Source organism: Plasmodium fragile, assembly GCF_000956335.1.
Source record: "Plasmodium fragile strain nilgiri unplaced genomic scaffold supercont1.25, whole genome shotgun sequence".
Classification (NCBI taxonomy): domain Eukaryota; phylum Apicomplexa; class Aconoidasida; order Haemosporida; family Plasmodiidae; genus Plasmodium; species Plasmodium fragile.
The window spans coordinates 291,770-319,601 of NW_012192605.1; the positions used below are offsets into that span (position 1 = coordinate 291,770).

Below are 27,832 nucleotides of genomic sequence, written 5' to 3' on the forward strand. Positions count from 1 at the left end.
TACATCAAAGTAGAATATAACTGATCTCCGACTCAAAGTGTAGGCGGAGGGGAAACGGGAAAGACGCAGAAAAAAAAACATTTGTACCATCTCTCCAGTTAAACTGCGTTCAATTCGGCCATTAACCCCTGTGCATTCAGACAGCTCATCCATATACAATACACAAACGTGTCTGTAATGTATGATTACAAAAGTGTATCCAATAGATGAGCGTCTGTACACACACATATATAATATGTTTGCACGGATGTACGTGAAAAGACGCTTCTCCAATCACCACTGCCCGCCACATACCTGTGCACGTATACGGGCCTACATACACACGTATGTATAAATTCATATATATGAGCACATCAAGGTAACCGAACTCCCCCCCCTTGCTAGAAACTCCACATACAAACCCGGCTGCTAAATATGAAAAACGGGATTATAAATACTCAAAGTAAAAATGACAATAAGAAGACACCATTAAAGCACGACACAATCGCGCATTTAGATCTCCCCAACAAGGCGGCCTACTTTAATAATTTCATCATAGAGAAATTCGACAACATAAATGACATTAGTTTATATTTGAGGGAGTCCAATAACGTAGCTGAGGGTGTACAGCAGGTGGGGGGGGACGATGCGTTTATGGTTGATCTTAGTGGAGCCGTCGATGAGGGGACCCTGGGGAATGGTGATTTGGCTAGTTCCCATAGGAGGAGTAGCAGAACCAGGAGCACCAGATATGGGGGAACATCCCCCTTGACCAGTGCCAGAAATGTGAGCAGTAATCACATGAGCAGTAACCGAATCGGGGGCTACCGCTCCCCGAGTAACATCTACCCAGATGAGCACCTCGCTCGTGGCCATCACCCCATGGAGCTCCCACTCGAGATCCTCACAGGCAGTAACCAAAATGGCATCCTAAGCAGCAGTTATAAAGGGACGAAGTCTGAAGAAGAGAGTGGAAGCCCTCGCAGAAAGAACCGGGAGGCCAAGAAAATTTTGACCAATAGACACTATGAAGGGGGGGGAAATGATAAGCGGAAGAGAAGAAGCAAAAATGATATTAACCAAGGGGATAGGAAAAAAAAAAAGCAGTCAAGTGAAGAAAGGGGATTTATAAACTCCAAGCAAGGGTTAGGTATACGGAAAAATATGATCAATAAGAATGCCTCAAAAAGGAGGAATAAATTGCAAAAGGGTTCTTCTGTTAGGAAGAAAAGACTCCTTAGGACGGGGAAATTATCATCCACTAGCGGCAGCAACGAAGGGGAATTCACGGCAAACAAATACACACTTGACAAAATTTTTCTGTCCCTCAAAAAGAAGGGCAATTCGATGGAACAATTGAATAACAGTTTTTATATTGAATATGACGGCACTGCCGATTTAGACGCTGGGGGGGAGGCGGACAGCAATTGGGAGATATCCGAGCGGGGTGCACTGGCTAGTTTCTCTCTTCGCCCCTCTGCTCGCTTCTCTACTAACGTTAAGTTCCCTACTTCGGGCGGTGCTGGGCGAGGTGCAGTTGTAGGCAGATCTGACGGAGGCCCCAACTCCCACGCAGACAGCGCACTGGACGAACACTACCCACCCGAGACACACAAAAATATGCTTCTCAAAAAAAACAATTACCACACATATGGTAACACAAACAAGGCGCAAAAAAAAAAGAACGTAAACGATTTGTACAAATATTCAGTCAGTAATTATAAGGACCAACGACTGGGTCATCTAAGAAATGGGAAAATTTTCTCATCTTCCAAAAGTGGTAGTAACAATGTCGAATATGACTGCATAGGTTTTGTGTGTGATGAAGAGTACATGTGTCAAAATTTACACTTTGATGAAAATCATGTGGAAAGTCCTGACAGAATAAAATGCATTATAAAATCCCTGAAAGAAAAAAACGTAATAAATAAAATGGTTCAAATAAAATGTAGGGAAGCTTTATATGAAGAAATTAAAGAATGCCACACCAGTAGTCATATAAATAATATATTTTACTCTCTAAAGAGAAAATTAAAATACAACAAGAAGCATGTTATATATCCCTTTGACAAACACGATACATACTATACGTCCTACACGGGCACAGTTTCGAAGAGAGCCGTTGGGGGACTCCTAAATCTTTGTGATGTCATTTTGTCCAATAAGAATGAAAAGTTTAAGTATATTGATTTTAAGAAATCCTTTCGCTACAATTATAGCTTTTTCAAGAACATTCCACCAAACGGGGTTAGAAGCTTTCTGAGAAACAGAATTAATCACAACAGTCATTTTAAGCGCTCCAAGTCGGAGAGCAACCTTTACGTCATGAGTCGGTCCGAGCTGAACGACATCGCCAGTAGCTACAATAGCGGCGGGGTTGGCCGTGGTGCTGCTGTTAGCAGCATTGGCGGTAGCACCAAGTATAAACAACCCCCCAATGACACAGTTAAAAGGGGTACTCATAAAGTTGTTAGTACTTCCAACTACTGTTACAGCTATAAGCAGGCCCCCAGTGATGAGGCCCCCCCTAGGGACAACACTCCAAATGAGGAACCTTCAACACTTGCAGAACTAAACAAAAAAGAGAGTACCCCCTGCTTCGATGAGGCAGTATCGCCCCAGCAAGATGCCAATTTTACTGATAAAGCCACACCGTCGGATCAACCAGTGGTAGATACCCAATTAGATAACGTGATTGACGAAGAAGAGACGCCACCCACGAATAACCCCGCCAATCACGCCTCGATTAGGGAAGAAGTGCCCAACTTTAACAAACACTTTAGGAGCTACTCAACTTCCATGTGTAACGCTAAGGAGTGCACTACCAGTAGCAACTCCTTCACCGACATCAACTGTGGATTTGCTGCCATAAGACCGCCCGGTCATCACTGTAGTAGAAATAGCCCCTCCGGTTTTTGTATATTCAACAACATCAGTGTAGCATGCAAATATATTTTTAAAAAATATGGAATAAGGAAAATATTTATTTTCGATTGGGATGTGCACCATGACAACGGGACGCAAGAAATATTCTACAGCGACAAAGACGTCTTGTGCTTTTCCATTCACAGATTTGATAAGAAAAAGAATGATGGGAAGAAAAGGAAGAAGAAAAAAAAGAAAAAAAAAGGTGATATATCTGTCAAGGGCGCTAACTCCGCTGCTGGAGGTGGAATGGCCAACGGTGAAAAGGGGAAGAAAAAAAACTGTTCTGATGATAACGGGAAGAGTGGCAAAGGCAGGAAGAGAGAAATCAATAAAGGTTCGAGTAAAACTTTTAAGGCGGACACTAAAGATGCCTCTATATTGGGTCCCCTCTTGGGCAAAACAGGGGGTGCCTTATCAACCACACTCAACACCAGAAAGACTGGTATTATTTCAAGCGGAACTTCAAGTAATGCCACACACAAAGATGGTGACACGAAAAAGAAGAAAAAAAAGGAAAGGAAAAAAAAACGAACCAAAGACAAAAAAAATCTCAAGTCGTATGAAGAAAATTTATTTTATCCTCGCACAGGAGCGAAAAGCGAATTGGGAAGTAAAAGTGGTTACAAGTTCAACATCAATGTGCCTCTAGAAAAAGGGTACAACAATTGCGATGTCTATTACGTATTTAAATATCTACTTCTTCCAATATTGGAAAATTTTCAACCTGAATTTATTTTCATATCATGTGGATTCGATGCTTCTATTATGGACCCCCTGGGAGAGTGTAACCTCACACACAATTTTTACCAGTGGATGACTTTGCAGTTAAAAAATTTTGCGGACATTTTTTGCAAAGGAAGAATTATCCTAGTGTTAGAAGGTGGATACAATTTGAATTACCTTCCCAAGTGCACCCTAGCGTGTATCAAGGCGTTAATCAAAAAGAACAAAAATAAAATGCAAGAGTACCCCCACAAGCACAACTACCAATCGATCGGGAAGCCATCCACTGATGGGGGAATGATTACAAAGGGGGGTGACTTATCTAGTGCTACATCCCCTAATGGAGTTCTCCCAAGGAAAGAAGCTCTGCAGGAGGGTGTTCAAATTAGTGAACGCAATGTGTCATCAACATACAAAGAAGAGTTGACCCCCTCGGAAGACTCCGCATTTAAAAAAATGCAAAATTGGATACAACTAAAGCATGGATCTATCATCAATAATATGCACAACAATAATGACCATGTTAATTTTTACAAGTTCAAATGTTACTCAGATTATTACAAAACGTCAAATAAGCATTTCAAACACGTGCAAGGGAAGACATACACTGGTAACATGACATCCAAGAAGAAGGAACTAATCACAACAGGCATGTTGCACTACTCCACGTACAAAGTAATAAAATATTTTCTCTGCATTCTCAAGGGGGATCCATTTCACCTTAATATTAAGCTTCCACCGTATAATTCTTTTTTAAAAAAAAAAGGATTAGAAAGTAAAAAATTAAGTCTTGAAAGAAAAATTACTATATTCAAAAAGGTGGACAGCCCAGCAGATTATTTTCGCCATGACGGAGGTATTTTCTCCCATTATGGAGAAGGTCATTATCAGGATGAGTTCGATGGGGGGGATGGTGGAAACCCGGAAGACGATCCATATGACGAGGACGACGATGGAATCATGAATTCCTACATGAGGAAAAAAATAGAACAATTGAACAGATACAACCAAACGTACAAGAAGCAATACTCTTTGTCGTCCACCACCATTTCGAACTTGTCCCATAGCGATCTGTACATGTCGAATGACGATTTTGATTTTGACAGCTCCGACAGTAGCAAGAGCGGCAAAAGAAAAGGTATCCTACTGAATGAATTAAAATTGAAAATAACTAAACATGGCAATACGAGTAGTTCACGTACCACATCTCAACCTTCGCCTAAGACGGAAAAAAGGAAGAAGCAGCAGAAGCAGGAGCAGAAACAGAGGCAAAGGTTTTCCATTCTTAGTGGTAACAACCAAGAGTTTAAGGGAATGGAAGTATGGGATCTCACCAATATGCCTGATGATGATGACATAATACACATCGAGGATAACAGTAGTAGGGAAGAAGGGGCTGCTGCGATGACTGGAAACGGAGGGAGAGCAGCTCCCAATTTGGTTCTCTCCCAGAGTCCTCCACACCAGAGTAACCATCACGACAACCACCTTGGCTTCGATCTAACAAATTTGAAGTACTGCCAAAACCAGCTGCAGAACTCCTTCACTATGTATACCCAGCGAAAAAAGGGATTCATATTCTTCTATGGTAGTGGACACAGAAATCAATGGGTGCTACCTGCACATAAGAAAATTACGCGCATAATTAAACTTTGTTCTGAATTAGAAGCCTACTTCTATGCGTGGCTGTATCTATGCTGTGGGAAAGAAATCTGCATTTCGGGTACGATGGCGGATTATGCTTCCTTCCTCGAAGATAAAGTGACCGTCGAGGGCGTCTCCCTGACCGTTGACATAGCGGAAGAGAAGAAAAGGCACGCCAAGGAGTTACTCAAGTTTACCGTCCCTTGTTATCATTCCTTTTTAAAAAAAACACAGTTGTATCAACTGGGTTACCAGGAAGAGGATCCCGAAAGCGTTGAAGAGGTGTACATGGTAAAGGAAGATAGCGACAGTAGTGGCGAGAACGATGCAACAGAAGAGAACTACTATTCGAAAGAACAAACCATAGATAGTGAATCAGACGAGAAGGAGAAAAGCGAAAGTAATCACGATGATAATAATTCAAAGGGGAGCTCAAATAATAGCATCATTACGCTAAATTCTGATGAAAATGGTACAGACCAAAATGTCGACCTTAGAAGCGAAAGTAACTCTTTGGTTGAGGAGAATGACAAGGAGAAAAATGTGATGGAGCAGGAACGAAATGACAATGTGAGAGTCAAACCACACAGAATAACACAAAGTGAAGCACTTTTAGAAAGTGAAAAAAACAAAACTGCTATTTGTTTAGCCAATGTATTAAGTACCATGAGACACCCATGTGTGATGGATGTAAAAATGGGGATTAGGTTATATGGTGATGACTGCGATGAAGATTCTATACAGAAAAAAATTGAAAAGGCCAAGAGCAGATCCTGCCTGTCCCACGGATTCCATTTAACAAGCCTAATAGGTTGGAACAAAAAAAGAGAAGAACCCTTTTTCATATCAAAGGAGGATGCTCATTCGATAAAAAATGATGATGATTTTGGTGATGCGTTCATGTCGTATTTCTTAGCATGTGATAATGTACACCTTTCCAAAATGCTGTTAAAGAAGCTGCTTCTCGTCTTAGAACACATGAAAGCTTTCTTTGAATCTCAGCAATTATTTGCCTTCTACGGGACTAGCTTGTTATTTGTGTTTGATTCGGATCCCTCCAAGAATAAGAGCGATGGTGAGGGGAGGGCCGAGGTGGCAGCAAAACCAACTAGCGAGGTGATAGAACTAACTCATTTGAACAGAACCAACCACTCACTAGACATACATCAGGACAAAAGCAACAAGACGGAGAAGGAAAACCACGAAGATATTTTCAACTTTAGGGAAAAAATGCAGAAAATATTTGAAGACTCTCTAACGTTGGAAGAAAGGGACATATACCTACAGACAAAATTAAACTACAAAATTTTAAAAAGCGCCAATGTGTACATAATCGATTTTGCTCATGCTCGTTTGAATAATAATCAAAAGGATGAAGGGTTCCTCCTCGGAATAACATCTCTTATTCGTATCATGAAAAAAACCATTAAAAACATCGACACCCTTTATTGTCCCTAGTGCTCACTTTGTGAAGCGGAAAAGAATTATTCATTATGTAACGCGAATGCTACATCGACTTCTTTAAACCAATCCGTTTAGCTAATTTGCATGATGTGTACATTTATCCGTTCAGGGTACATGCATGTGAAATAATGTCCTAAATTTGTCATTGTATTTATATATTCTTTTTTAAGGCGTATAAAATGGGCTAAATGTACACCAATGGAGCGTTGTGCCCTAGTTAGCTCATCTGGTACACCTACTCCGTATGCTGACCATTTTGTCAAATTCAATGCTCTTTTTGAAGTACCGCATTTTTAATTTATCCCTTATCCGTCCAATTTGTCCCTGTGTCCCGTGACCTTTTTCTTTTTTTTTTTTTTTTTTTTATGGTGTTCTTCCGTATACTGTCACAAAATAAGCGTAGAGATTTACTGCGCATTTTTCATAACACCCGTTGCTGCCATCTTAGGTAATATTAAACATATGTTCATCCATGTTCACATACTTATTACCACAGTGACCACCACACGCGATAGAGGTGCTAAATGGAAAAATCACAAATGAATGTGACCCCTTCACTCAGCGAGACGCAAATTTCTTTCCCCACCACTTGGTTATCGTTGTAATGCAAGTTCAGATGAATTGGCCATATGTATGAAACTGCTAAAGTAGCATGGAAGCGATAGGCAATGGGGAAAATATGTTCCCGCATTGAATACGCCCTTACCCAATCATTCATTCACGCTGGTGATGGAAATTTTGTTAAGGAAGAAAGAATCGACCTCGCAGGTTAGGAAATCACGGAAAATTATGACATGTATTTTGATTTATATAGCTAGCCAATGCTGCTTAATTTTTTTTAACCCCTTTTTGCGCACAGCGTACAATTTCCCTAGTTAACATGAGAAAAATATTTATAAACATATATAAATATATATATATAAAAGGAATTTAAGCCAATTGCCTAACAAAAATGTACAATACTGTTTTATGCAAAATTGCAAAAACAATTGTAGCCGCATTTGCGTTCGCTTTGCTTGCTATTTATTCTGAAGGAGGCATTTTTGTATGGTGTTTTTTTTTTTTTTTTTTTTTTTTTTTTTTTTTTTTCCTGTAATGCGCATAAAAAATATGCCTACAAATCAATGCTTATCGCGCGCGTATCATTTAAAATTCAACATCTTCCGCATTCGTGCGCATATAAAATGTAGGGCACGTGAAGATTGCCTTCGTGTGAAGGCATGCAGGAATTACATCTCCATGGCAACATACCCCCCCATGAACGACAGTGGAATTCCCCGAGAGAGGAAAGGGGCAAGGGGCTGAGGTTGTGTCGTCCGTTAATATTTACAAACAACCCATAATATATAAGCATGTATAATATGGTATGGGGTCCCCTTTGTAAGCATAGCTACCACTTCGCAACACTTCGCGGAAATAAAAATGCGAGTGTACGAACCAAGAGAAGCCCCAAAATAGTCGCACAGTTTTGTTTCGTATTTATATGCACGTTACGCCTACGATTTTATATGGTTAATCATGTGTTTTTGTTGAATGCATTTTACAAACGATTTTACATTCGCCTTGGCGGCTTTTTATTTTACTTTTTTTTTTTTTTTTTTTTTTTTACGTAAAAATTTCTTATTTCAGTTGATTTCCCTTTTTATTTTAAGTATACCAGTTTTTAACCCTTTTCAATTTAACCTTTTTTTTTTTGTTCCCAATTTATGACGCTTATTTATATGTACTACACGTTCATGTAATGCCATTACACGTGTATAACGCTATCCGAGTACATGCTACGTAAATATATGCTTCGCGGATGTACAAGCGCGCAAGCATATGTTACGTTCATGCTTAGCCCGTAACTTGGCACTTACGTTGTAATTGTATCGAGCAGTTGTACTCCCGAGTTGTACCTTAAAAGGCCGCACTTCGCAGCGACCTCCCCGCGAGTACATACCGCCCCTAACACTTATACATTAGTACACTTTCCCATCGCCGTATTTTTATGTAAATACCACGGGACTTGCGCTTAATCATATGGCATATAATTCCTGTGTGTTTCACACAGTACATGAAATGTATTGAATGGAAATTTTTTCGTGCTTTTCCCACGTGGGTTACATTATTAATAATAATATTACACTATGTTGTATACACGCGTGTGGAATAATGACACATAGGGGAGAATTATTTCTTAAGAGTTTAAACATGTACACTTTTTTTTTTATACATTTTTGTGTGTATTTAAAGGGATCAATTTGAAATTTTTAATTTCAAATCTTATCAATTCGCTTTGCTTCATTTTATTTCCTTTTTTTTTTTTTTTTTTTTTTTTTTCATGGTGTATGTGAGCGTGAATATACCTGCGCGACAGCATTTACGTTTGCGCTTGTACATGTGACAGTTCCATTTGGTAGCTTCGCATCGAGGATTGGGTCCATGCGTAGTTGCATTTGAGTGAAGCACACGCATTGCGACAACACTCAGAACCAGCTGATCTGTGCAAGCACGTATAAACTGATCGCTTGTACGCAGGAATGTAAGCAAACGCGCATGTGCCTTCACGTATGCTCACGTTTGGGTGTCACGAGGTTATAACGATCGCGGTAGAAGCGCAGGAAAGAGTGGAATGCTGAGGAGCACACGAACAGGAACTTCCCGAGCAACTCGCGAAGCACCTCGTGGACGCGCATGCAAACCTTTCCGACTTGCACCAACCTACCTTCACCCCGTCCCATGTAATGCACATTTATAATGGATAGGGGAAGAAATAATGGAAGGAGAAACAACGATGTGATGAACGCACTAAGGGAAGGGAACATAAAAAATGAAAATGTAGACGAACATCAATTCTGGACCAACATCGACAATCAGTACTTCTCCAATTTTGACAAGAGATTAATTTCTGCCTTTGAGGACCACATCAAATGCACGGATTACATATGTAACAAAATAAAAAACGAAAAAATTAATAAAAAAATTTTCCAAAACATTAACTGTTATACCAGTTCAGTAAAAATAAAATTAAATCCAAGTGAACGAAATAATGACACATCCAACATTACCGATTACATTTCTCAAAATAAAAACTTCATTTTTAAAAACGAACAAGATGAAAAAGGGAACGAAAATAATCGAGCAGTTTTCCCCTTTATGGATATTGCAAATGATATAAAAAAGGAGGAAAATGGTTTCGGTTTTAATCCAAAAAGTTATCCATATGGCATTGATAAAAAAATTACCAATCATGAAAATGCCTTATCATTTGAACAAAGAAAAAGTATTATCGACTTTATGCCAATGGCCAGAAATGAATTCTTATTGAATACTGTGCATCATCAGAATTTGAGGAATAGCCATCCTACTGGACTCCCTTTCCATATGGGCAGAAATATGAGCCCTATTCAACCGAATAATGTCAAGGAAAACAATTTCTTCATGAGGGCACTCCCCATGCCCACTCCTCCCACCCCTTTTGGAGATGCCAATATGTTTGAAATTCAGGAGAATTTCAGAAATGGGCATCCGAACAATGTGGATCACCTCGATTACGTCGTTTCCCCCCCCGGGGGTGCGACTCACCATGTCAGTGTAAGGAATGCGAATACCCCCTTTGTGAATATAGTAGACAGCAGTGTTAGTCATGGCGTCAACAACAATGTGAGTAACCACGTGTCCACTTACACACAGTTTAAAAATACCTCCAAGGAACCAAATATGATGCCTGAATTTAACAAGATGGGGAAGGAGCTGGAGGAAGTAAATGCTGGCTCGACTCTAAACAGTGAAACCTCACTTACAAATGTCGTGTCCACAATTAACGATCGCAATGTTAGCAAATTGGAAGAGGAGGAGAATAACGGTGCGAAAAATATAGAGCACCATGATGACACAAACGCCTGCGTCAATCCAGAAATTGGAAGCCCAAATGGGAGTATTCTCCCGAACGGCTCAAATGACTCAAACAATTTAATGAGTAACAAATTGAACGGGGAACACGAAGTAGGTTTCCCCAACAGCAATGCCCTGCACCCCTGTAACGTAGAAAATGTGAACGCAGAAAATGTGAACGCAGAAAATGTGAATGCAGAAAATGGAAACGCAGAAAATGGAAACGCAGAAAATGCCAACACAGAAAATAGCAGCGAACTGCCTGACTACGAGAAGGACTGTAACTTGCCTAACTCCAACATGGCGAACCATTTGAGCGAGAATTTGACCCGTGCCAATGTGGACCCCACGAAAACACAGGGCAACAACGACGGGAGGAATCATGTGGACAATCCAACCGGCCAAAATAGACTCGAAAATTTCAACACTATAAATAACACACACAGCTTTGACACCTGCAACAATTATGCAATGTTTAATAACTGCTTTGGTAATAACAATTCCTTTCACAAAAGCAACGATGTTGGTGCCGGAATGAACATGGGCATGAATGTAAATATGCAAATGCAAAACAACTGTTTGCTTATGAATAGCCAATTCGAGAACAAGATGAGTGAAGAAATGAATATGTTTCCCTGTGCGCTTTCCGATATGACTAGTGGCATGTTTAATGCTGCGAATAATGGAGAAGGGTTCAATGGCCCTCAAGACGACAACTACAATGGGGGTAAGAATGGGGTGAAATGTGGTACTACTTTGAGCAGCAATAATGTAAGTGGCACCGCAAAGGTGGGGACCAGAAATATTCCCAATTTTGTAAACACGCAAAATAATAAAGGTGTAATGAATTTGGAGCATCTCCACATGAACAGTCATCATATGAATCATGGCATTCATGAACAGCACCCCTCGATGTTCTATGACAAACAGGGAAACAATAAATTCCCGATGCAGAATTATCCCATGCCAAATGGCCAACTCAATTTAAACAACGGAATTGGTCCTTACAAAAATGAAATGATGTATGGTAAACAGTTTATGTTTCCTCCCCCTCCTTCCATGTATGGTAAAGGATTTTACAATCCAGCCGATTTCATGAATTACCAAAATATGATGATGCTACATAGGGGTGATCGCAACATGGGCTATCCTTATGACCAATCGCTTAACGCTAAAAATGCAAAAGTTGTCTCCAAAAAGGGGAGTGAAACAAAGTTAAAAAAAAATATCGAAAACGATGATCATTTCAAATCGCAAATGGAAAAAGGGACGACACCCTCGAAATCCAGTAGAACGAACAAGCACGACTCCAACTTCTTTAACCCCTTTTTGAATAAAAAATATGATGGGGTTGGTAGGCTGCCCTACATTCAAAACAAACCCGTGCCTAACGGATTACACATCTCCATTTATATTCCAAAAAATTATGACTTTAGCGAAAAAACCAGCACGGACGATGAGAAACCCGGAGATACAGAAAAGGGCAACGGTTGGGATAAGGCATTTGTGAAGCGAAACAGCATTGTGAATGGAAGCGCTGGTAAGGAAGAACAGCTGCTTAAGGAGGAAGAGGACCTCCACGAGAAGGAAGCGCTAGCCAAATTGCTTACCGAAATCACTTTTGGCGATCGAAGGAACATACTGAACCCTAAAATGTCCGTGCAAGATAAGGAAAAATGTTACAACAGCATTTTGGACGAATTGAAGAATTATGCCTCCTTGCCAATTATCCTGGGCAATATTTTGCCCTACTGGGAAAAGCAAAAAAATAAAAATTTACTTTATAAGGTAAAAAATTTGAAACTGAACAATGCCAAGTCCAAGTACATTCACATTAAAAATGTCAATAAGAAGATAGCATGCAGGAAAATTAGGAAGAAGAAAAAAAGCCTATCATTACGTAATGACCCTAATGGGAAATTTATAAAGAAGAAGAAGAAAAAAAAAAAAAAAAAAAAAATTACAGATGGTGCCTCCCTAACGATCAAGCTTGAGGACAAGGCAAATGATGTAGACAAAATAGAAGATGAATTTGTGAACAAATGTTTGGACAATTTAGAAAAGGCAAAATACAATTTTGGTAACAATACCAACAGCTTAGAACTGACTGACGCCGAGTTAAAGAAGGCGCACAACGAAAATAAGGATGACGAATCTGCAAATAATGTGGATAGTAGCGAAGCGAAGGAGGAGTCCAGTAAATCGGTACAGGTGCAGATAGAGCATTCGGGCAGCGACGTCAGGGAGGAGGATGAGGAGGACGACGACGACGTAGAGGAGCTTCCTCTCAGTGAGGAGGCTGAGGAAGAGAACACTGATGGCGCATCACAGTGGAACCCTCCTTCAGTACGAAGAATTGCAGAAGTAGAAGATTTAACGGATGAGAGAAAACATACATATATACAAAGCGAAGACATGGGAGTGGCAGAAATTATCCTCTTAAGCGACACCAATGAGGATAAGCCTAGCCATGCGGCTAATAGCCAAATGGAAGAGTCGTTAATAATTTGTCCTCCTAGCAATATGAGCGAGAGCAAGGAATCGCAGGATCCTTTGCCCATGGAGGAAGGAGCCTCAGCCTCTTGTGCAGTGATCAATCAAATAGACCTAGAAGCTACTAACCAGGAAGATCTTCCACCCAGTAACACATGCCAGGGTCAAGATAGCAACTCGAAAGAAACGCAAAAGAAAAACCAACAAAGTGTTTACCATGAAAGTCAGAGAAAATCATTCTATAAGAAAAAACTACAATTGAAGAAGCAAAATAGATATCACAAATTTCAATTTCTAAGGAAATTCAAATTCTCCATCCCGAATAATGCCACGGTGCCTTTTAATAGTTCCATTTTTTCGCTGCAAAGAAATCAATACAAATCGAGCACATATTTCGAGTTCATATTAACAAATTTAAACCTGGACAAATATCGAAAGAACATTTTGAATGTGAATTATAACAACAGCAATTCTGTCACGAATAAGGCGCGTGCTTATTGTATAAATTTTAACAAATTAAAAAATCGAAAGAAGAAACTAGTGAAGAGGAATACCTCAGGGGTGGACGAAATGAAGCCGAGCACCTCTTCCCCCGCCTCTGGATTGAAGCAGAATTGTAACAATGACCAGGACAAAGAGGCACGCTGTGTGTCCAGTGATAACAACTCTCCACTTGGTGAGATACACAATGGAGCTACTTCGGAATTCGCCATGAGGGCAAGCAGCAATGACGCAGGAATTCTCTTACCGGGGGAGAGCAGTGGATGTGCAGTCGTGGACTACACCAATGAGAAGAACTTAAAAAATGAGAATGACGAGAAGAATGCGAAAAACATGAAAAACATTAATAAGGAAATATGCGTGCTCTTTTCCCGATATGTGCACAACATAAAGGAACAGAGGAAAATTCTGACCAAACTGCTAGATAGCATAAAGAACGAAAAGAAGAAGCCTTACAAGTACTGGTACTCCATCGAGGACAAAATGATCAACTTTTACATCAATGAGTATTTAAAAAATAAATTAAACACAAAACATACCTATACCTTGTCCAAGCAGATTGTAGATTTGCTAAAGTTAAGAATATTAATTAACAACAGCTCACAGTTACCAAATAACTGGACTGAAAAGGCCCTATGTAATATTTGCAGTTTAGGAGAGGATTGGGAAGATAACCCCATAGTTTTCTGTGACTGCTGTTACACACCCATGCACTCATTTTGCACCGGCTCCAGGAATATTAAAAATTATAACATTCCTAGGAGAAGCTCACAGAATTCGGACAAAAACGAATCAGAGGGGGTAAGCGGTAAGCAGTACCAAAACCCCGTTTGGGCTGCCAACAGTGCAAGTAAGAGAAACGATCACAAGAAGGTGAAACTGAACATAATGAAGTCGCTTCTGTCCGATTGTTACATAAATTTTAATTCTTCCGTTAGTATTTTTACTGTCTCCACATGTGACCAGGTCGGGGCGGATAATGAAAATGGGGAAGCGCAAGGTGAGGGTGACAAGATGAAAACACCGTGCAGCGATCAGTACGAGAACGGAGTCAAAGTGGAGGCTGCAGGACAGTTATTTAGCGAACAAATGAATAAGTGCGACACCCACAACGGGGAAGCGAATAATAATTCGAATCCAACGTCCGGAGGGGAAGAAGGTAACATTAATGTGAAGATGGAAAACATGAATTCGCTAAAAAATGAAGAGCAGGATCAGGCAACCATTTTGAACGATCCCCTAGAAAGTACCATCAAAAATGAGTTTCAAAATATGCAGAGCAATATTTTGCAGAGGGGAGACATAACCACCGTCACCCCATCCTACATGATGAACGGTATGAATGTGACAACCACAAGTGGAAGGGGAGAAAATAGTGCCAACCAAGAGGGTGCAAAGAATACGGACGACGAACAATGGATCTGCCCATTATGCTCCTACCTAAGGAATCAAATTTTGTTCATCGAAGATTCCACCGCTTTTAAAATTATCAGAAATTTAAGTGGTCCCAGGAAAAAAAAAGAAATTGAATATTTATCCAGATCTTGTGATGAATTTGGTAACTCCTCCTTAGATATAAAAAAAGAATTAAAGGAATATATCCCCCCGGAGGAAATCATCATAAATAAGAACCACCCCATCAGTGAGATTTATAAACATAAATCAATTTTCCTCCTGTTTGATATCGACAAGGATGTTTCCCATTATAAGGATAAGTACAACGTGGAGATTAAGGACTCGCATGCCTTTTTCGAGAATGTCGTTTTGAAGAATACCCATTTGTATAAATACAAAATATTTTTCAATTGCATTGTTGTGAATAAAGTAATTGTCCAGGGTGGAGCGAAAGAAGAAGGTAACCCTAATATTGGTAACAATCGTGGTCACCTCATTGGCTATGATCAGGTGATGCGCACCTCCCAGGTGAACGCAATAAACCCAGAACATCTGAAAATGTTCCGACAGGAACCTTTCCTTGTAAACGAAAATTTGGAAGAAAGTGATGAAGATGATTCAAAGGAGAATGAAAAAGAAAAGCAAAAGGAGGAAAAGGGAGATAGGAGAAGGAGGGATAGAAATTCTAGCCATAGTAAATTATCCAAGAGAGAAGTAAAGAGGAGAAATAGATTAAGAGCCAAAAGAGGGAATGTCCAAAACAACACTATCACCACAAATGATGGTAATGCACCTGTTGTTGTGAGAAAAAGAGGAAGACCCCTGGGAAGCACAAAATTGAACAAAATTAAGATGCTTAGTATGAATAAGAACAACACTAAAACTGAGGACAACAATTTGGAACCCACGTGTAACAGTTTGAGCCTTAATAATGGTCTCCTTAGCATCCCCACCTATAACCAGAATGTGCACCCCGTTAATCCTAGTAGCCAGGTTAAGAGCGAAATGGACTGTGACGCAAACAAGTATGCTTATCAGAATAGCAGCGAAGGAATGATGATCCAGCCGGAGTTCCGTCCCCCAGAGGATTGCAAGGACGTAGATATAAAAATGAGTCTTAAGGATAAAACACTTATTGCACAAAGATATTTTAGCGAAACGAATTCCGATTTGTCCAACTTTATCAACCGCAATTTCCCTTTTTATGAAAACGACACGGATGAGAATAACCTGTTTTTGAAGTATAACTACAGTAAGAATTTCTCCTTCATTTTTAAAATACCCACCTGCTGTATTTGCGAATTTGATTCTTTCTACTTGGGAGGAGGTCCCATCAAGAGGACTAAGAATAAAAATCAGTGGTGTCACATCCGTTGTGCATTAATAAGCAACTGTGTAATTAATGACAAAATTGAAATTAGCAGTAGGGATAAGACCAGGTATAAATGCTCCCTATGCTTGAGGACAAACAACACAGGAATAATTAAGTGTAACATTCCAGACTGTTCTAAGTACTACCACATATCTTGTGCCACATCATCCAATAAGTATCTCATCGAATTGAACGAATCGAATAAGCTAGTTCTGTTTTGCTCTAACCATTCGCAGAGAAAAGCACCGACAGAAATTTTAAGGAAATATCAAATCCTTCGCGAAAAAGAATTTAATAAAAATAAATTGGAAGACAAAGTAAATATGTCCAAAGTTTTTGATGCATACATTTTGCAGTCCTACCTCAAAATTAGTGACATGAAATTATTCAACTTGCTATCCTTATCATCTCTTTCCATTTTCGAAAAATTTGTTTACTTTAACTATGATAAGTACAGCCAAAATTTACAGACCAATATAGGCGTTATGGAAGATTTTAATGATTTGTACCAGGCGTTTGATCAGCACTTGTCCAAGGAGCGCAACGATGTGGTGAGTGGCGTGCTGGACTCAAACAGGGTGAAAAGGCGCATCCCCGTCCCCGAGGTGGAAGCCACCGGGGTGGATAATGAACCGACCAGTACATCGCTCGCAATTGCTAACGGGCCCGATGCGGATGAGGAACAGGGGAAAATGTTCCTCGAACTGGAGGAGAAGAACCGAACGAAGGAGACGACCGTCGATATATTCGACCTAGAAACGATAAACAAAATTAGCACCACCAAATGCAACAACATTATAAGCATAAGCAGCTTCAAAAATATATACAACGAAAACATGCTGGATGAAGATTCCCTCCTCAAATTGCTGACTCATGATTTCTTATACATGCATAAGGATTTACAAGAATTGAACAGCATCATACTAAGCGATAAGTATAAAAAATTAAAGAATTTTGAAAATATTTTATTACTGTATCCTCATTTTAACGATTTCCAGTTGAGGAGGCTGTCGGAACTTATCCTAGAGAAGTATTACATCAACAGTTCCAATTATGAGAATGACGACGCCTTTTTTTCCTTTTTCCTTCAATTCCTCTCCTTGATGAATAATAAAAATTTAATGTTGTGCAGTGTGTGCTTATCCAAGTCGAGTTACTCACAGAAGGGAAGGGATGAGAAGAAATCCGGAACCAGGGGAGACACATGCGCGCTGGAAGGAGGAAATAGTAACATTACGGAGAAGGGCGATTCTGTTAGAGGCACAATTGGAGGAAATAACACTCCCGAAAATAGCAACTACAACACCTGCGGATCTAATTTGAGAGAACATCTGGAGAATAAAAAGGAACGTAGATTAGGCTCCCTTAGTGTATTGAAAAAATGCTCCCTGTGCAATGTGTTCATTTGCTACTTCTGTTGCCACAGAATGAATATCGACATTATTAAGAATTATCTCAACGAGGGGGTGAAATGTAAGCAACCCACCCACTCTGTTGTGAGAGGGACGGAACGCGTTAGAAACACAACTCGCTCCAACAAAGTGGGAAGACCAAGCAAAAACAAGCAAAAAGCGATAATAGATTCCACCATAAATTATAGCGCAAACAACGTAGCGCCAGCAGATGAAAATGGTGAAAATAAAATTGGAGAATCGGTTATTGCCAATGACACGCATAAATTGGCTGTTGACCCAGCGGAGGGGGCCCAATCCGGGGAAAAACAAAATGGAAGCAGAAATGCTGCTGACGATGTAGATGTTGATGCGGAAGCATTTGGTGCGGATGCGCAGGCAGTTTGTCCCATGGAAGGTGGTGCGACGAGTGCCAACGTGGAAGAGGCTGCACAAAATGGAGACGAACCCCAGGACAGGAGAAAATCTAATGATGGCAAAATTACGGACCAACGCGTATCGTCAAAGTTTGAGCAGGGAAAACAACAACACCCGCACGATGTGGCCAAAAGGAACGACAACGATGACGAGTTTGTATGTCCGAGGTGCCAATATTTTCAAGTAAAAAGAAAAATAGGCTTCTGTATGTATTGCCCTAGATTAGATGGATTCCTAAACTGCTTTGAAGATAAGGCCAAAAAGGAACTACAATTTGTCCATCCCAAATGCTTAGAATATGTTAATACAGCCTATTGCAAAAAGAACATGAACGAAACGAAACCTGGAGCAATTAAAAAGGTTTGTAGTTACTGCAGAATTAAGCATGGAATAGTTATCACATGTAGCAACACAGATTGTGATATGTCATTTCATATTTCTTGTGGAATTTTGTTAGGATGCAAAATGGACAATTTTTTTGGTCGCGTGGATATTTACAATCCTAAGAAAGCCTATTGTTTTAAACACACCTTCCAGTCATGTAAAAAAAGCACACTAACAAATTTTATTAACACAAATAAGCTGTTCTTTTTTGAGAATTTTCTCGACTACCCCTTTAATCATTTGTACAATTTCATAATGGGCACTTACATTTTTAAGCAATTAAATAAAAACTGCGTTAACCATTTGATGAAGCCAATCAAGATAGAGGAAAATCCGTGCATCAATACCATTTTCGAAAGGACACAACTGAACGTTTTGAGGAAAGCTACTCATCTCTTGTCGAATGATATTAAAAGAAGTCACAAGAAAAAAATAGGTCTACCGCACGACCTCCATGAGGAGCATATGGCGGCGGGTATCATGCACAATGAGGACAACACAGGTCGTACTCATGATAACAACGGCGAAAATTTTTTTCAAAAAGATTTGAAGTTCCTAATTGAACATCACTCTAAAACATCATCTCACACACAGAGGAACATGCAGGGAGAGGATGCACGTCATGGAGCCAACCACTTTTCTGAGCTCCTCATGGGAAGAAAAGGTGCAACAGATAATGCTAACTTACCACAAGATAAACGTAACGCACTGCAGATGGAAATAGATGCTGGAAAGAATCATTTTGCTACTTCAACTAACAATGCAAGATTCAAAAATGATTCCTCATTTGTTGACGACAATGTAACAGAAAGCGCAGTCTCTCTCTTGTCAGAAAATGAAACAGAAGAACTTCGTTCATTTCAAAATGTTTCATTTTTTAACTCCAGGGCATATCCCCAAATTAACAACATAATGAACAATAGCTATAATAATCAATCGAGAAAGTTTCCTCCAAACCAAAACATGATGATGATGCCCTATTACAATGGTCATGGCAATATGATCCCTAATAATACCTATCCCTTTTACGATGCCAAATGTGAGGACATGAAAAACGCTGGACAAGTGGGCAATTTTGCAAATGCGAAAAACAATCCACAAATGATGTTTTCGGGAAAAAGTAATAAGTATAATCAATTAGAACGAAAGAGAAAGAAATATCTCCTACACCCGAATGACAAAATGGCAAAGAAAAATCTTCTGAATAATGATGCCAATCTGTATAGTGTCAACCTAGACATGAATAGCAAAGGGGATGGAAGAAAAAGAAGGAAATATCGAAAAAATAAAAACGGAAATAATGAGGATAATTTTGAAAATCTCAATTTTAGTACCAACATGTTTAATACGCCCAGTGACCTAATGAAGTCAACACAGATAGGTAGCAGCCATGTGCACCAGAACCCAAGTGCTGCTGCTCAATTTGATGTCAATATGAACAGCACGGCATACCATCTGAACGAGCTTATCGTCAATAAGGACAAATATTCTACGCAAAAGACAAAAGGTACCAAAAAGGAACTCCTGAAAATGAACCAAAATCAATTGAAGGAGGAAAAACTACAGATGATACAAAATGACGGACTCATAAAGGAGGAACAAATTTATTGTCCAGTATGCAAATGCATCTATGAAGAACTCAGTGACGGTTCCCCAGCGGATGGACTAAATTGGATTGGATGTGACAAATGTGAAAAATGGTATCACTGGATCTGCTGCAAGTATTCCATTGACAATCCCCCCGATATGGAAAATGACTGGTACTGCAGTAGCTGTCTCAACAGCTGATGCTGTTTCACCCCTGTCATAGGAACATTCGAATAGCACACAGAGAGTGCATGAAGAAGAGACGGTGGGGTGCGCCCGCAAGGGTGTTTTTGCTCCTTTGTGGCCTACGCTTAGATTTTTATTTATCATATGTTTTTGTTCCCTTTTTTTTTTTTTTTAATTTAAAGTTTTAAATGTTTATGTTTTTGCCACTCTCAGCGTGCTGCTTTGTGTGTGGCCCTTTTTGCATTCCTTTTTTTTTTTTTTAACAAAATAAAACTTTTGTTTTTCGTTGTTACCTTTCATCCCTTACTTTTGCCTTTAATTATTCCTTAACTTTGTCCTTAATTTTTATATTTTCCCGAATTCTACACATTCTCCCACCCGCGTGTGCGTAGGTACGCATGCCAATTCGTGTACACTCGTTTAACTTGTTAAAACAGAAACCCGTTTCGCGTTTAGCGAATATAAGAAATGTGTCTGCATAAGTATCTGCATCCTTTTACGTTGGGGTACTACTCATGCGGAGACCACCAATAGGGCGAGAATTGCGTTATACAGCTTCTAATTTAAGTAGTTGGTAGAAGGCATCTTCCCTTCACCCTATGTTGGCGCGGGGAAAGGGAAGTGGATTATAATTACGTGGCATAATCCGCATAGGTAAAACGCGAAAGAAGAGGGAATCCTCCCGCGAGAAATAACTCAAATATGTGAAGCTTAAAAGTGTTCTCACTATTACGCAGAGATGTTTCCCAAGCAATCGCAATAAGCGTGCGAAAAAAGAAAAAAAAAAAAAAAAAAAAAAAAAAAAAAAGACAACCAGCGACGATGAAGTTGTTAAAAATGGAGTGCCGTTGTGACAATTTGAAGATTTAAAAAATGGTTGGTGGTGCAGCTTCTGCACTAAAACAATGTATTTTAAAAATAGTTTTATTATTAAAAGTGTAACTGGTGACAAAAATTTCTGCCCGTGTAGCCAATTTTTCCACCCGCAGAGGCGCCTCAATAGGAGTTGAAAAACACCTTGCGTGCCTGTTCATATGTAAACTCGTTAACAATATAATCGCTAAGCGACATGCATATTCCGTTCAGCTTCTGATTGAACAACTTAGAATTCTTATACTTGTTAAAAGCACTGGACTCCAAAAAGGTCTCTATCGTTTTGTACTTCTGAATAATGTTATGTGCTTTGACCGGCCCAATGCCCGGTATTTTAGCGCTGTAGTCACACCCTGAAAGGATGCAAAAATCGATGAACTGTTCGTAATTTATGTTTAACTCATTCAGTAATTCATCTTTATTTATTATATGTCTTTTCTTTTTATTCATAATAAAGCGTATTAAATTTGGGGCTCCAAATGCCAATGCGTCCGTATCGTCTGATACCACAATGTCTGTTTCGTGCGAGCACTGAATTGCGCATTCTTTCTCTGCATCATTTTTTGTTATAATGATTGGTATATTCTCCAGGGACAAATAGTTGTAAATATCGTTGGCTGTTTTGGAGTTAATTTTTATAAAAATATTTTTTTTAAACAAATCGTGAATACCATCTTCGTCCACAATGATTTCCATTTTGCACTTCTTCTGGTTCTTTCCTTCGCTCATGCTGCTGATGGTGCTCTTATGCTCCCCAAAGGGTTTGTTCGCATTGTTAGGGGGATTCGCATTGGGGTTTGCGTTTCCGCTTGATCCCATCTCGCCGCTTCCCTTGGTACTACTTGCACAATTTACACTCGGAGTGTCCCCACTTGATGAGTACCCACTCCTCGTCCCACCCCCCTTGGATGCATCCACGTTCAAAATGTCGAACAAATTTTTCTTCTTCCTCAGAGAATCTCTCTCTTTCCACACATGCTTCTTACATTTATAATCCACAGGTTGCAATTCATACCTGGCCCCAATGTCTTCTATAATATAAAGTGTGCTAATTTTTAAGGACTTAAAATACTCATGTTGGTTTTTCAGCAGCTCGATGCTCTTTTTAATGATGTACTGTCTGACCAAAATGTGTGTCGTCAGGTCATTAGCTTTATATCTCTTCTCACGATTTTTGTCATTAATTATATGCTTCCATGCTACGTACATAAATTTGTAAATAAAGAAGGTGCCATCGATTATAAACTTTTTTCCTGTGAAGCTTTTTATGTCATCTATTTTTTTTATCGTGCTCGGAATTTTCTTGTTCACAAATTGGACAAATCCTTTAATGGTCATAATATATGGCTGCCTCGCCGTTCAATCTCGCAAGGAGTGTGCTGGTGCGCAGTGACGGTGCGGTGGACGCTGCGTGTCCGTACGCGTTGGCGGATCTGCCTTCACTTATTCTCCCCAGCTAGGGTGTCTCAAAATAGGAATACTTCTCTGCCGACGATCCCACAGTTGTTCAATCTACCCCTCTGTTCTTAAAACTCACCAGTTTCTGACCAACTACCATTCAACCCTACACACACGTATACAGTTGAGCAAACAGGTTAAATATTTCTGTCAAAACTATATCGCCTTTCTTCTTCGTGATGCTTCCTTTTTTCCTGCCCTTCACACTATACTCTCCATAGAAGCATCCTTCGCTTTACACCATACACAAGGAACAATCATTCAAAATCAACTGCTAAAATTTTTATTTTGATTTTTACAAAATGAACAGTCTATTGTTTTAACACCATACAGTGAAATAGGAAGGGGCAGGGAAATAATACCTGGCTCATTTAGAAGGGGTAAAATTGTGCTTCACTCAGGTGTGCATAAGGGAAATACAAAAAACTCCTTTTCTTCAATTCTTGCCTTTGACTGGCTGAAGATCCTAGGGGAGTAAAACTAGGCGCCTTTACATTGACACATATGAACGGAAATACACTTCCCCCTTTAGTAATACATATTTTCTGAGTACTCCCTGCTTCGTGTCAACAGAAGAGGGAAAATCGCTCAACAGGTCGTATGCATAAGAGTATATAGTACATATTTACTGGCTTGTTACATGTGCGCACGAGTGTAAAAGCGAAGCAATAGGGGGAACTCTTGAGGACCTCAACAGTGCTTCCAAAATGGCACTTGGATAAATGGTGTTAGCTGCCATTTAGCGAAGCGGTAATGAATGTGAGGGGGAAAAGAACAAAAAATGCTCCTCCGGTCATGCACCTACAAAATTGCTATATCATAACCCCCCAAGGGGATACACATGTATGGAATATATATATATGCACGTTTTTTTTTTTTTTTTTTTCCCTTTTTTTTGCATGTGCAAATAAGGTGTAGCCACCACCCCCGCAGGAGTACCCCTTTTTGCATTTTACCCTGTTGAGAGGTATGCCCCAGTGTGTGCTTAGCAGATCCCTCTGCATGTTCACCAAGTTATTGTACACCCTGTCAATGCTCTCCACGCGGTACTACGCATTATACGCGCCGGCTGTGAGCAAAATTTTATTTTCTTTACGCCGCTTTATAACCCCCAAATGGTGTATGGAATAATAATCCACTCGTCCGAATGTCAAGAGAAATACTATTTCAGCTATTACTACGATGAAGAGAAAACTGAGGAGGATGAAAAGGAGGGAGAAGAAGACGACTGCATTAGACAACGGGTATGACACTGCAAGAAAGTCACAACACTTGCGGAACCCTCACAAAGTTACAATTTCCATACACACAAATATCTGCCAAATTGCACAAACGCCCTTTTATAGACCATTATTAAAAGAGTCCTTGAAGAAATAACTTACTATGAAAATGAAAAAGAGAAAACGGATAATACGATAAAGAATCACAGGGAGAAATATTTGGATTTGCTGGACACGTTCCTCTCAAAGTAGGGAAGATAAAAAGTTGCAAAAAAAACAAGCGCTATATAAAAGTGCAACAAGTGCACGTTCTCATTTCAACACGTGTGCATACTTTTACTTCCCTATAGGAATAACAATGACGAAGGAAAAATAAACAGAGAGGGTTTCTTCCGAATTGTCGATCCCTCCCTTTTCAAAAATAGGATTAACGTTCTATGGAAAGTTTTGAACAAGTACGGTGTCTAACTGACTTTTCATTCGAAGGGAGGATATCACCCCCCTATGCGGAGCATCCACGTCCTTACTCAAAGTCGCTTAATATCTCCACGCCACCTTAACAGAATTTGCTACACCCTGGTATTCTATGCCCACGAAAACATTCACCTGGTTAGAAGATGACAGGCCTAAAAAAAAAAAATTGTCTTTCTGTATGTAGTGTAAAAATGAGGAACATTTTTATTTTTTCATGCAGGCGGACTATTTCTTGCACACATTTATAAGCGCCCTGCGGGAGCAGCAAGACGCAGTGAAGAGGAAAAAATACAAAAGTGACATGGTTATATCATTTATACCAACCCCATACACTGTTAATCTACGCAACTGCAGACGTTTCGATGTTGCCCCTTCTGGGAAGACAACAGTTAACAAATGCCACCTGGACAACTACCTTTGTTGCTCTCTTTACTCGATACCAGTTAAAAAAGTGTTGAACTGCCTTTTTCCCCGCAGGACCTTTTTCACCCCGATACTGTGCTGGCCGTGCTGTACTTCTTCCTACCAAGTTATAAAAAAAAAAAAAAAAAAAACATAAGCACCTTATCCCCGATGGTGCATATGTTAAAAGGGCACACGAAACGGACCCCTCCGTGCACCCACATTTTATGTATATACCTATCTTCACTCATATATAAGTAACCCTCCACCATGTCACTCCATCCTTCCAACTACTTTCACGTGCAGAAGGGCAACTGCTGCTGATAAATGAGAACCACGCAAAATTTCTGAACAGCCAAGTTAAGCAGTTCCTCGAGGATAAGACACAGTTGAACCCCAAGGATTCCAAACAGGCTTGAAATAAGCATGCTTCAAATAAGCATGCCTGTTGTCATTGTTCCCACTTGTGCATCGAAAAACTGCTAACTGCTCGATGGATTTATCGAGAAGAAGATAATGAACTGAATGAAGAATGTTGTTATTGTGTTATGTATAAAAAGGGGAGATATACCACCTGCTAAATTTGAGGGTAACCCTTTCCCCCTTTGAAACAATACATATATCGTGCACGTATCCATGTACACACACCGGTGATTCCACGCCTCAACATCGCCCCCTTCTCCCTCATCGTGCTCACATTCCTATGAACAAATTCGTCGCGCATATAAAATTCACAAAGTTAGTCTTAAAAATATTTTTCATTTTTTCGTAAAGGTATAATTTTGTATTGTATTCTTTTTTAGGCGAAAAAAAAAAAAAAAAAAATACATTTGTGAGTACGTAATGTGCGTAAATATGTGTCTATATTGATGCATACACATATGCATAAACACACTGCTACATCCGCGTTACAAAAAAACTCAAAACTCTTTATAAAAGGAGTGCACTACTTAGTATGGTTCCCTCCACCCTGCAGAAGAGGGGGCATTTGTGGGGGGACGACGCTCCCCGAGCAGAGAGCTTTATTACTTATTGAGGGATAAAAAATGTAAGTCCTTCCCGCGATGCCTCCTCGATAGTGCATAAACGCACAAGTTGCACAGAAGCAAATGGCTAGGGGGTCGTACACATGGAGAGCAAAATGCATAAACTAATTAGAGGTGTCACCAGCCCCTCGAAAGTTACAAGTACAACCCTTCGGGGATGTTGCCCTTTTTCTGGTATAGTGCTTTATCCCTTGCCTTACGCAAGTCCACCTGCGTAATTTTCATTCTTCTTTCACGCAGAGCCAACAACCCTGCCTCGGTACATATGGCCTTAATATCTGCACCGGATAATTCATCCTTGGACATGACAAATTCTTCCAAGTCCACATCTGGGGACATGGTCATTTTGCTTGTATGGATTTGGAAAATTCTTCTCTTGGTTTTTGTGTCCGGATTTGGTAGCTGTATTTTTCTGTCTATTCTTCCTGGTCGAATTAAAGCCGGGTCTAGTGAATCAATTCGGTTAGTTGCCATAATGACCTTAACATCTCCCCTGGAATCAAAGCCATCTAACTGGTTTAGTAGTTCTAACATGGTTCTTTGAATTTCTCTCTCTCCTCCACTAGTCGCTTCATATCTCTTCGTACCAACAGCATCAATTTCGTCAATAAAAACGATGGAAGGTGCATGATCTTCCGCCACCTTAAACATTTCTCTAACTAACTTTGGTCCATCTCCTAAATATTTCTGTATTAATTCTGAACCTACAACCCGTAAAAAAGTTGCTGATGTTTCATTCGCCACAGCCTTGGCTAAGAGAGTTTTTCCGGTCCCGGGTGGGCCATACAATATAACTCCCTTTGGTGGTTTAATACCAATATCTTCATACAACTCAGGATGAGTTAATGGCAATTCTACTGCTTCCTTAATTTCTTGGATTTGCGATTCTAGCCCACCAATGTCGGCATAGGATTCTAAAGGAGCTTTCTCCACTTTCATAACAGAAACTAATGGGTCCACTTCATCCAACAATATACCAACGACGCTGTTCGTTTTGTTATTTAGAAGAACTGAACATCCTGGCTCCAATAAATCTTTATCAACAAACGATAGTATATTTACATAATACTCTGGTCCTACGGACGTGGCAATAATTCCATGATTTTCGTCAATCAATTCTTCCAAGGTTCCAACACTCATTGGAGAACCTCTCAAATCATCAATTTTGAGTTTAACATAATTTTTATCTTCCGTCGTTTTTATTTGTTCTTGGTTTGTAATAAATTCTTCTTCCAAAAGGAGGTAATCTTTTATTCGTTCCAACTTTAAAAGTTTTAATCTGCATTTTGTATTTGGGGTCACGGTCGGTAATTTGGAATGTCCGGTGACTCCTTTTTTTTTTTTTTTTCTTTTGCCTATATGTGAGGGCGGTGCGCTTTCTAGCTTTTTTTTTTCCTTGTCTTTTCCTTTATCTTTATCATCTTTTTTGCCTAAAGGGGGGGGGAGAAAAAAGTGAAGTAATTACTGCGTGTGCCTTCCACACAAGTACGTGTTTTCCCCCACTTACGGGGCGCTTTTTTTTTGGTGAAATTCTACTCCTCACACGGCGTTGAGGGGGTAACAGTATGCATACACGTGGGGATATACACACAAACGCTCTATCCTGCAAATAATGGTAGCATTCCGCCCACAGGGCGATTTTACAAACCATAGTAAAAATCCCCACATGTGCGTCCCCTCTTCGCATCGACGCAGTTACCACAAAAGATATATTTTTTTTTTTACCTAAATATCCGTAGGGGTTGTTGTTCATTCCACCTTGCATGTTTCCCATGGTGTCCAAGAGTTACGAAAGTATGTGCATGTGGGTGGTGTTGTATATGAAGCTATACACACTTATATGCTCCACTTCAGTGTATAAATGCGGCACGTGTGTTCCCCTTTTGCTCGTGCCTTGTTCTTCTGGGTTACAATGTAGCACGTGGGGATTTGGTGCAAAGTGATTACAAGCAAAGAGGGATGCAGTAAAAGTTGTAAATATATGCGCACGGTGTGGCA

At 39.8% G+C, this 27,832-nt stretch overlaps 5 protein-coding genes across 5 annotated transcripts; 3 read left to right on the plus strand and 2 right to left on the minus strand.

Moving 5' to 3' along the window:
* Positions 1-414: 414 nt before the first annotated feature.
* Positions 415-6,732, plus strand: AK88_02581 (uncharacterized protein; the record flags this gene model as incomplete). Its single annotated transcript, XM_012480206.1, has 1 exon — positions 415-6,732. The coding sequence occupies one exon, from the start codon at positions 415-417 to the stop codon at positions 6,730-6,732; it is 6,318 nt and encodes a 2,105-aa protein (XP_012335629.1).
* A 2,745-nt stretch (positions 6,733-9,477) lies between these two features.
* Positions 9,478-20,376, plus strand: AK88_02582 (uncharacterized protein; the record flags this gene model as incomplete). The annotated part of the gene is made up of 1 exon (XM_012480207.1): positions 9,478-20,376. One exon carries the CDS (start codon positions 9,478-9,480, stop codon positions 20,374-20,376), a length of 10,899 nt encoding a protein of 3,632 aa, XP_012335630.1.
* Positions 20,377-21,357: 981 nt separating this feature from the next.
* AK88_02583 (uncharacterized protein) lies at positions 21,358-22,572 on the minus strand (the record flags this gene model as incomplete). The annotated part of the gene is made up of 1 exon (XM_012480208.1): positions 21,358-22,572. The coding sequence occupies one exon, from the start codon at positions 22,570-22,572 to the stop codon at positions 21,358-21,360; it is 1,215 nt and encodes a 404-aa protein (XP_012335631.1).
* Positions 22,573-23,807: 1,235 nt separating this feature from the next.
* On the plus strand, positions 23,808-25,207 carry AK88_02584 (uncharacterized protein; the record flags this gene model as incomplete). The annotated part of the gene is made up of 7 exons (XM_012480209.1): positions 23,808-23,936; positions 24,039-24,160; positions 24,263-24,367; positions 24,476-24,521; positions 24,607-24,690; positions 24,864-24,915; positions 25,095-25,207. The coding sequence occupies 7 exons, from the start codon at positions 23,808-23,810 to the stop codon at positions 25,205-25,207; spliced, it is 651 nt and encodes a 216-aa protein (XP_012335632.1).
* Positions 25,208-25,969: 762 nt separating this feature from the next.
* On the minus strand, positions 25,970-27,608 carry AK88_02585 (26S protease regulatory subunit 4; the record flags this gene model as incomplete). Its single annotated transcript, XM_012480210.1, has 2 exons — positions 25,970-27,264; positions 27,560-27,608. 2 exons carry the CDS (start codon positions 27,606-27,608, stop codon positions 25,970-25,972), a joined length of 1,344 nt encoding a protein of 447 aa, XP_012335633.1.
* Between the last annotated feature and the right edge of the window lie 224 nt (positions 27,609-27,832).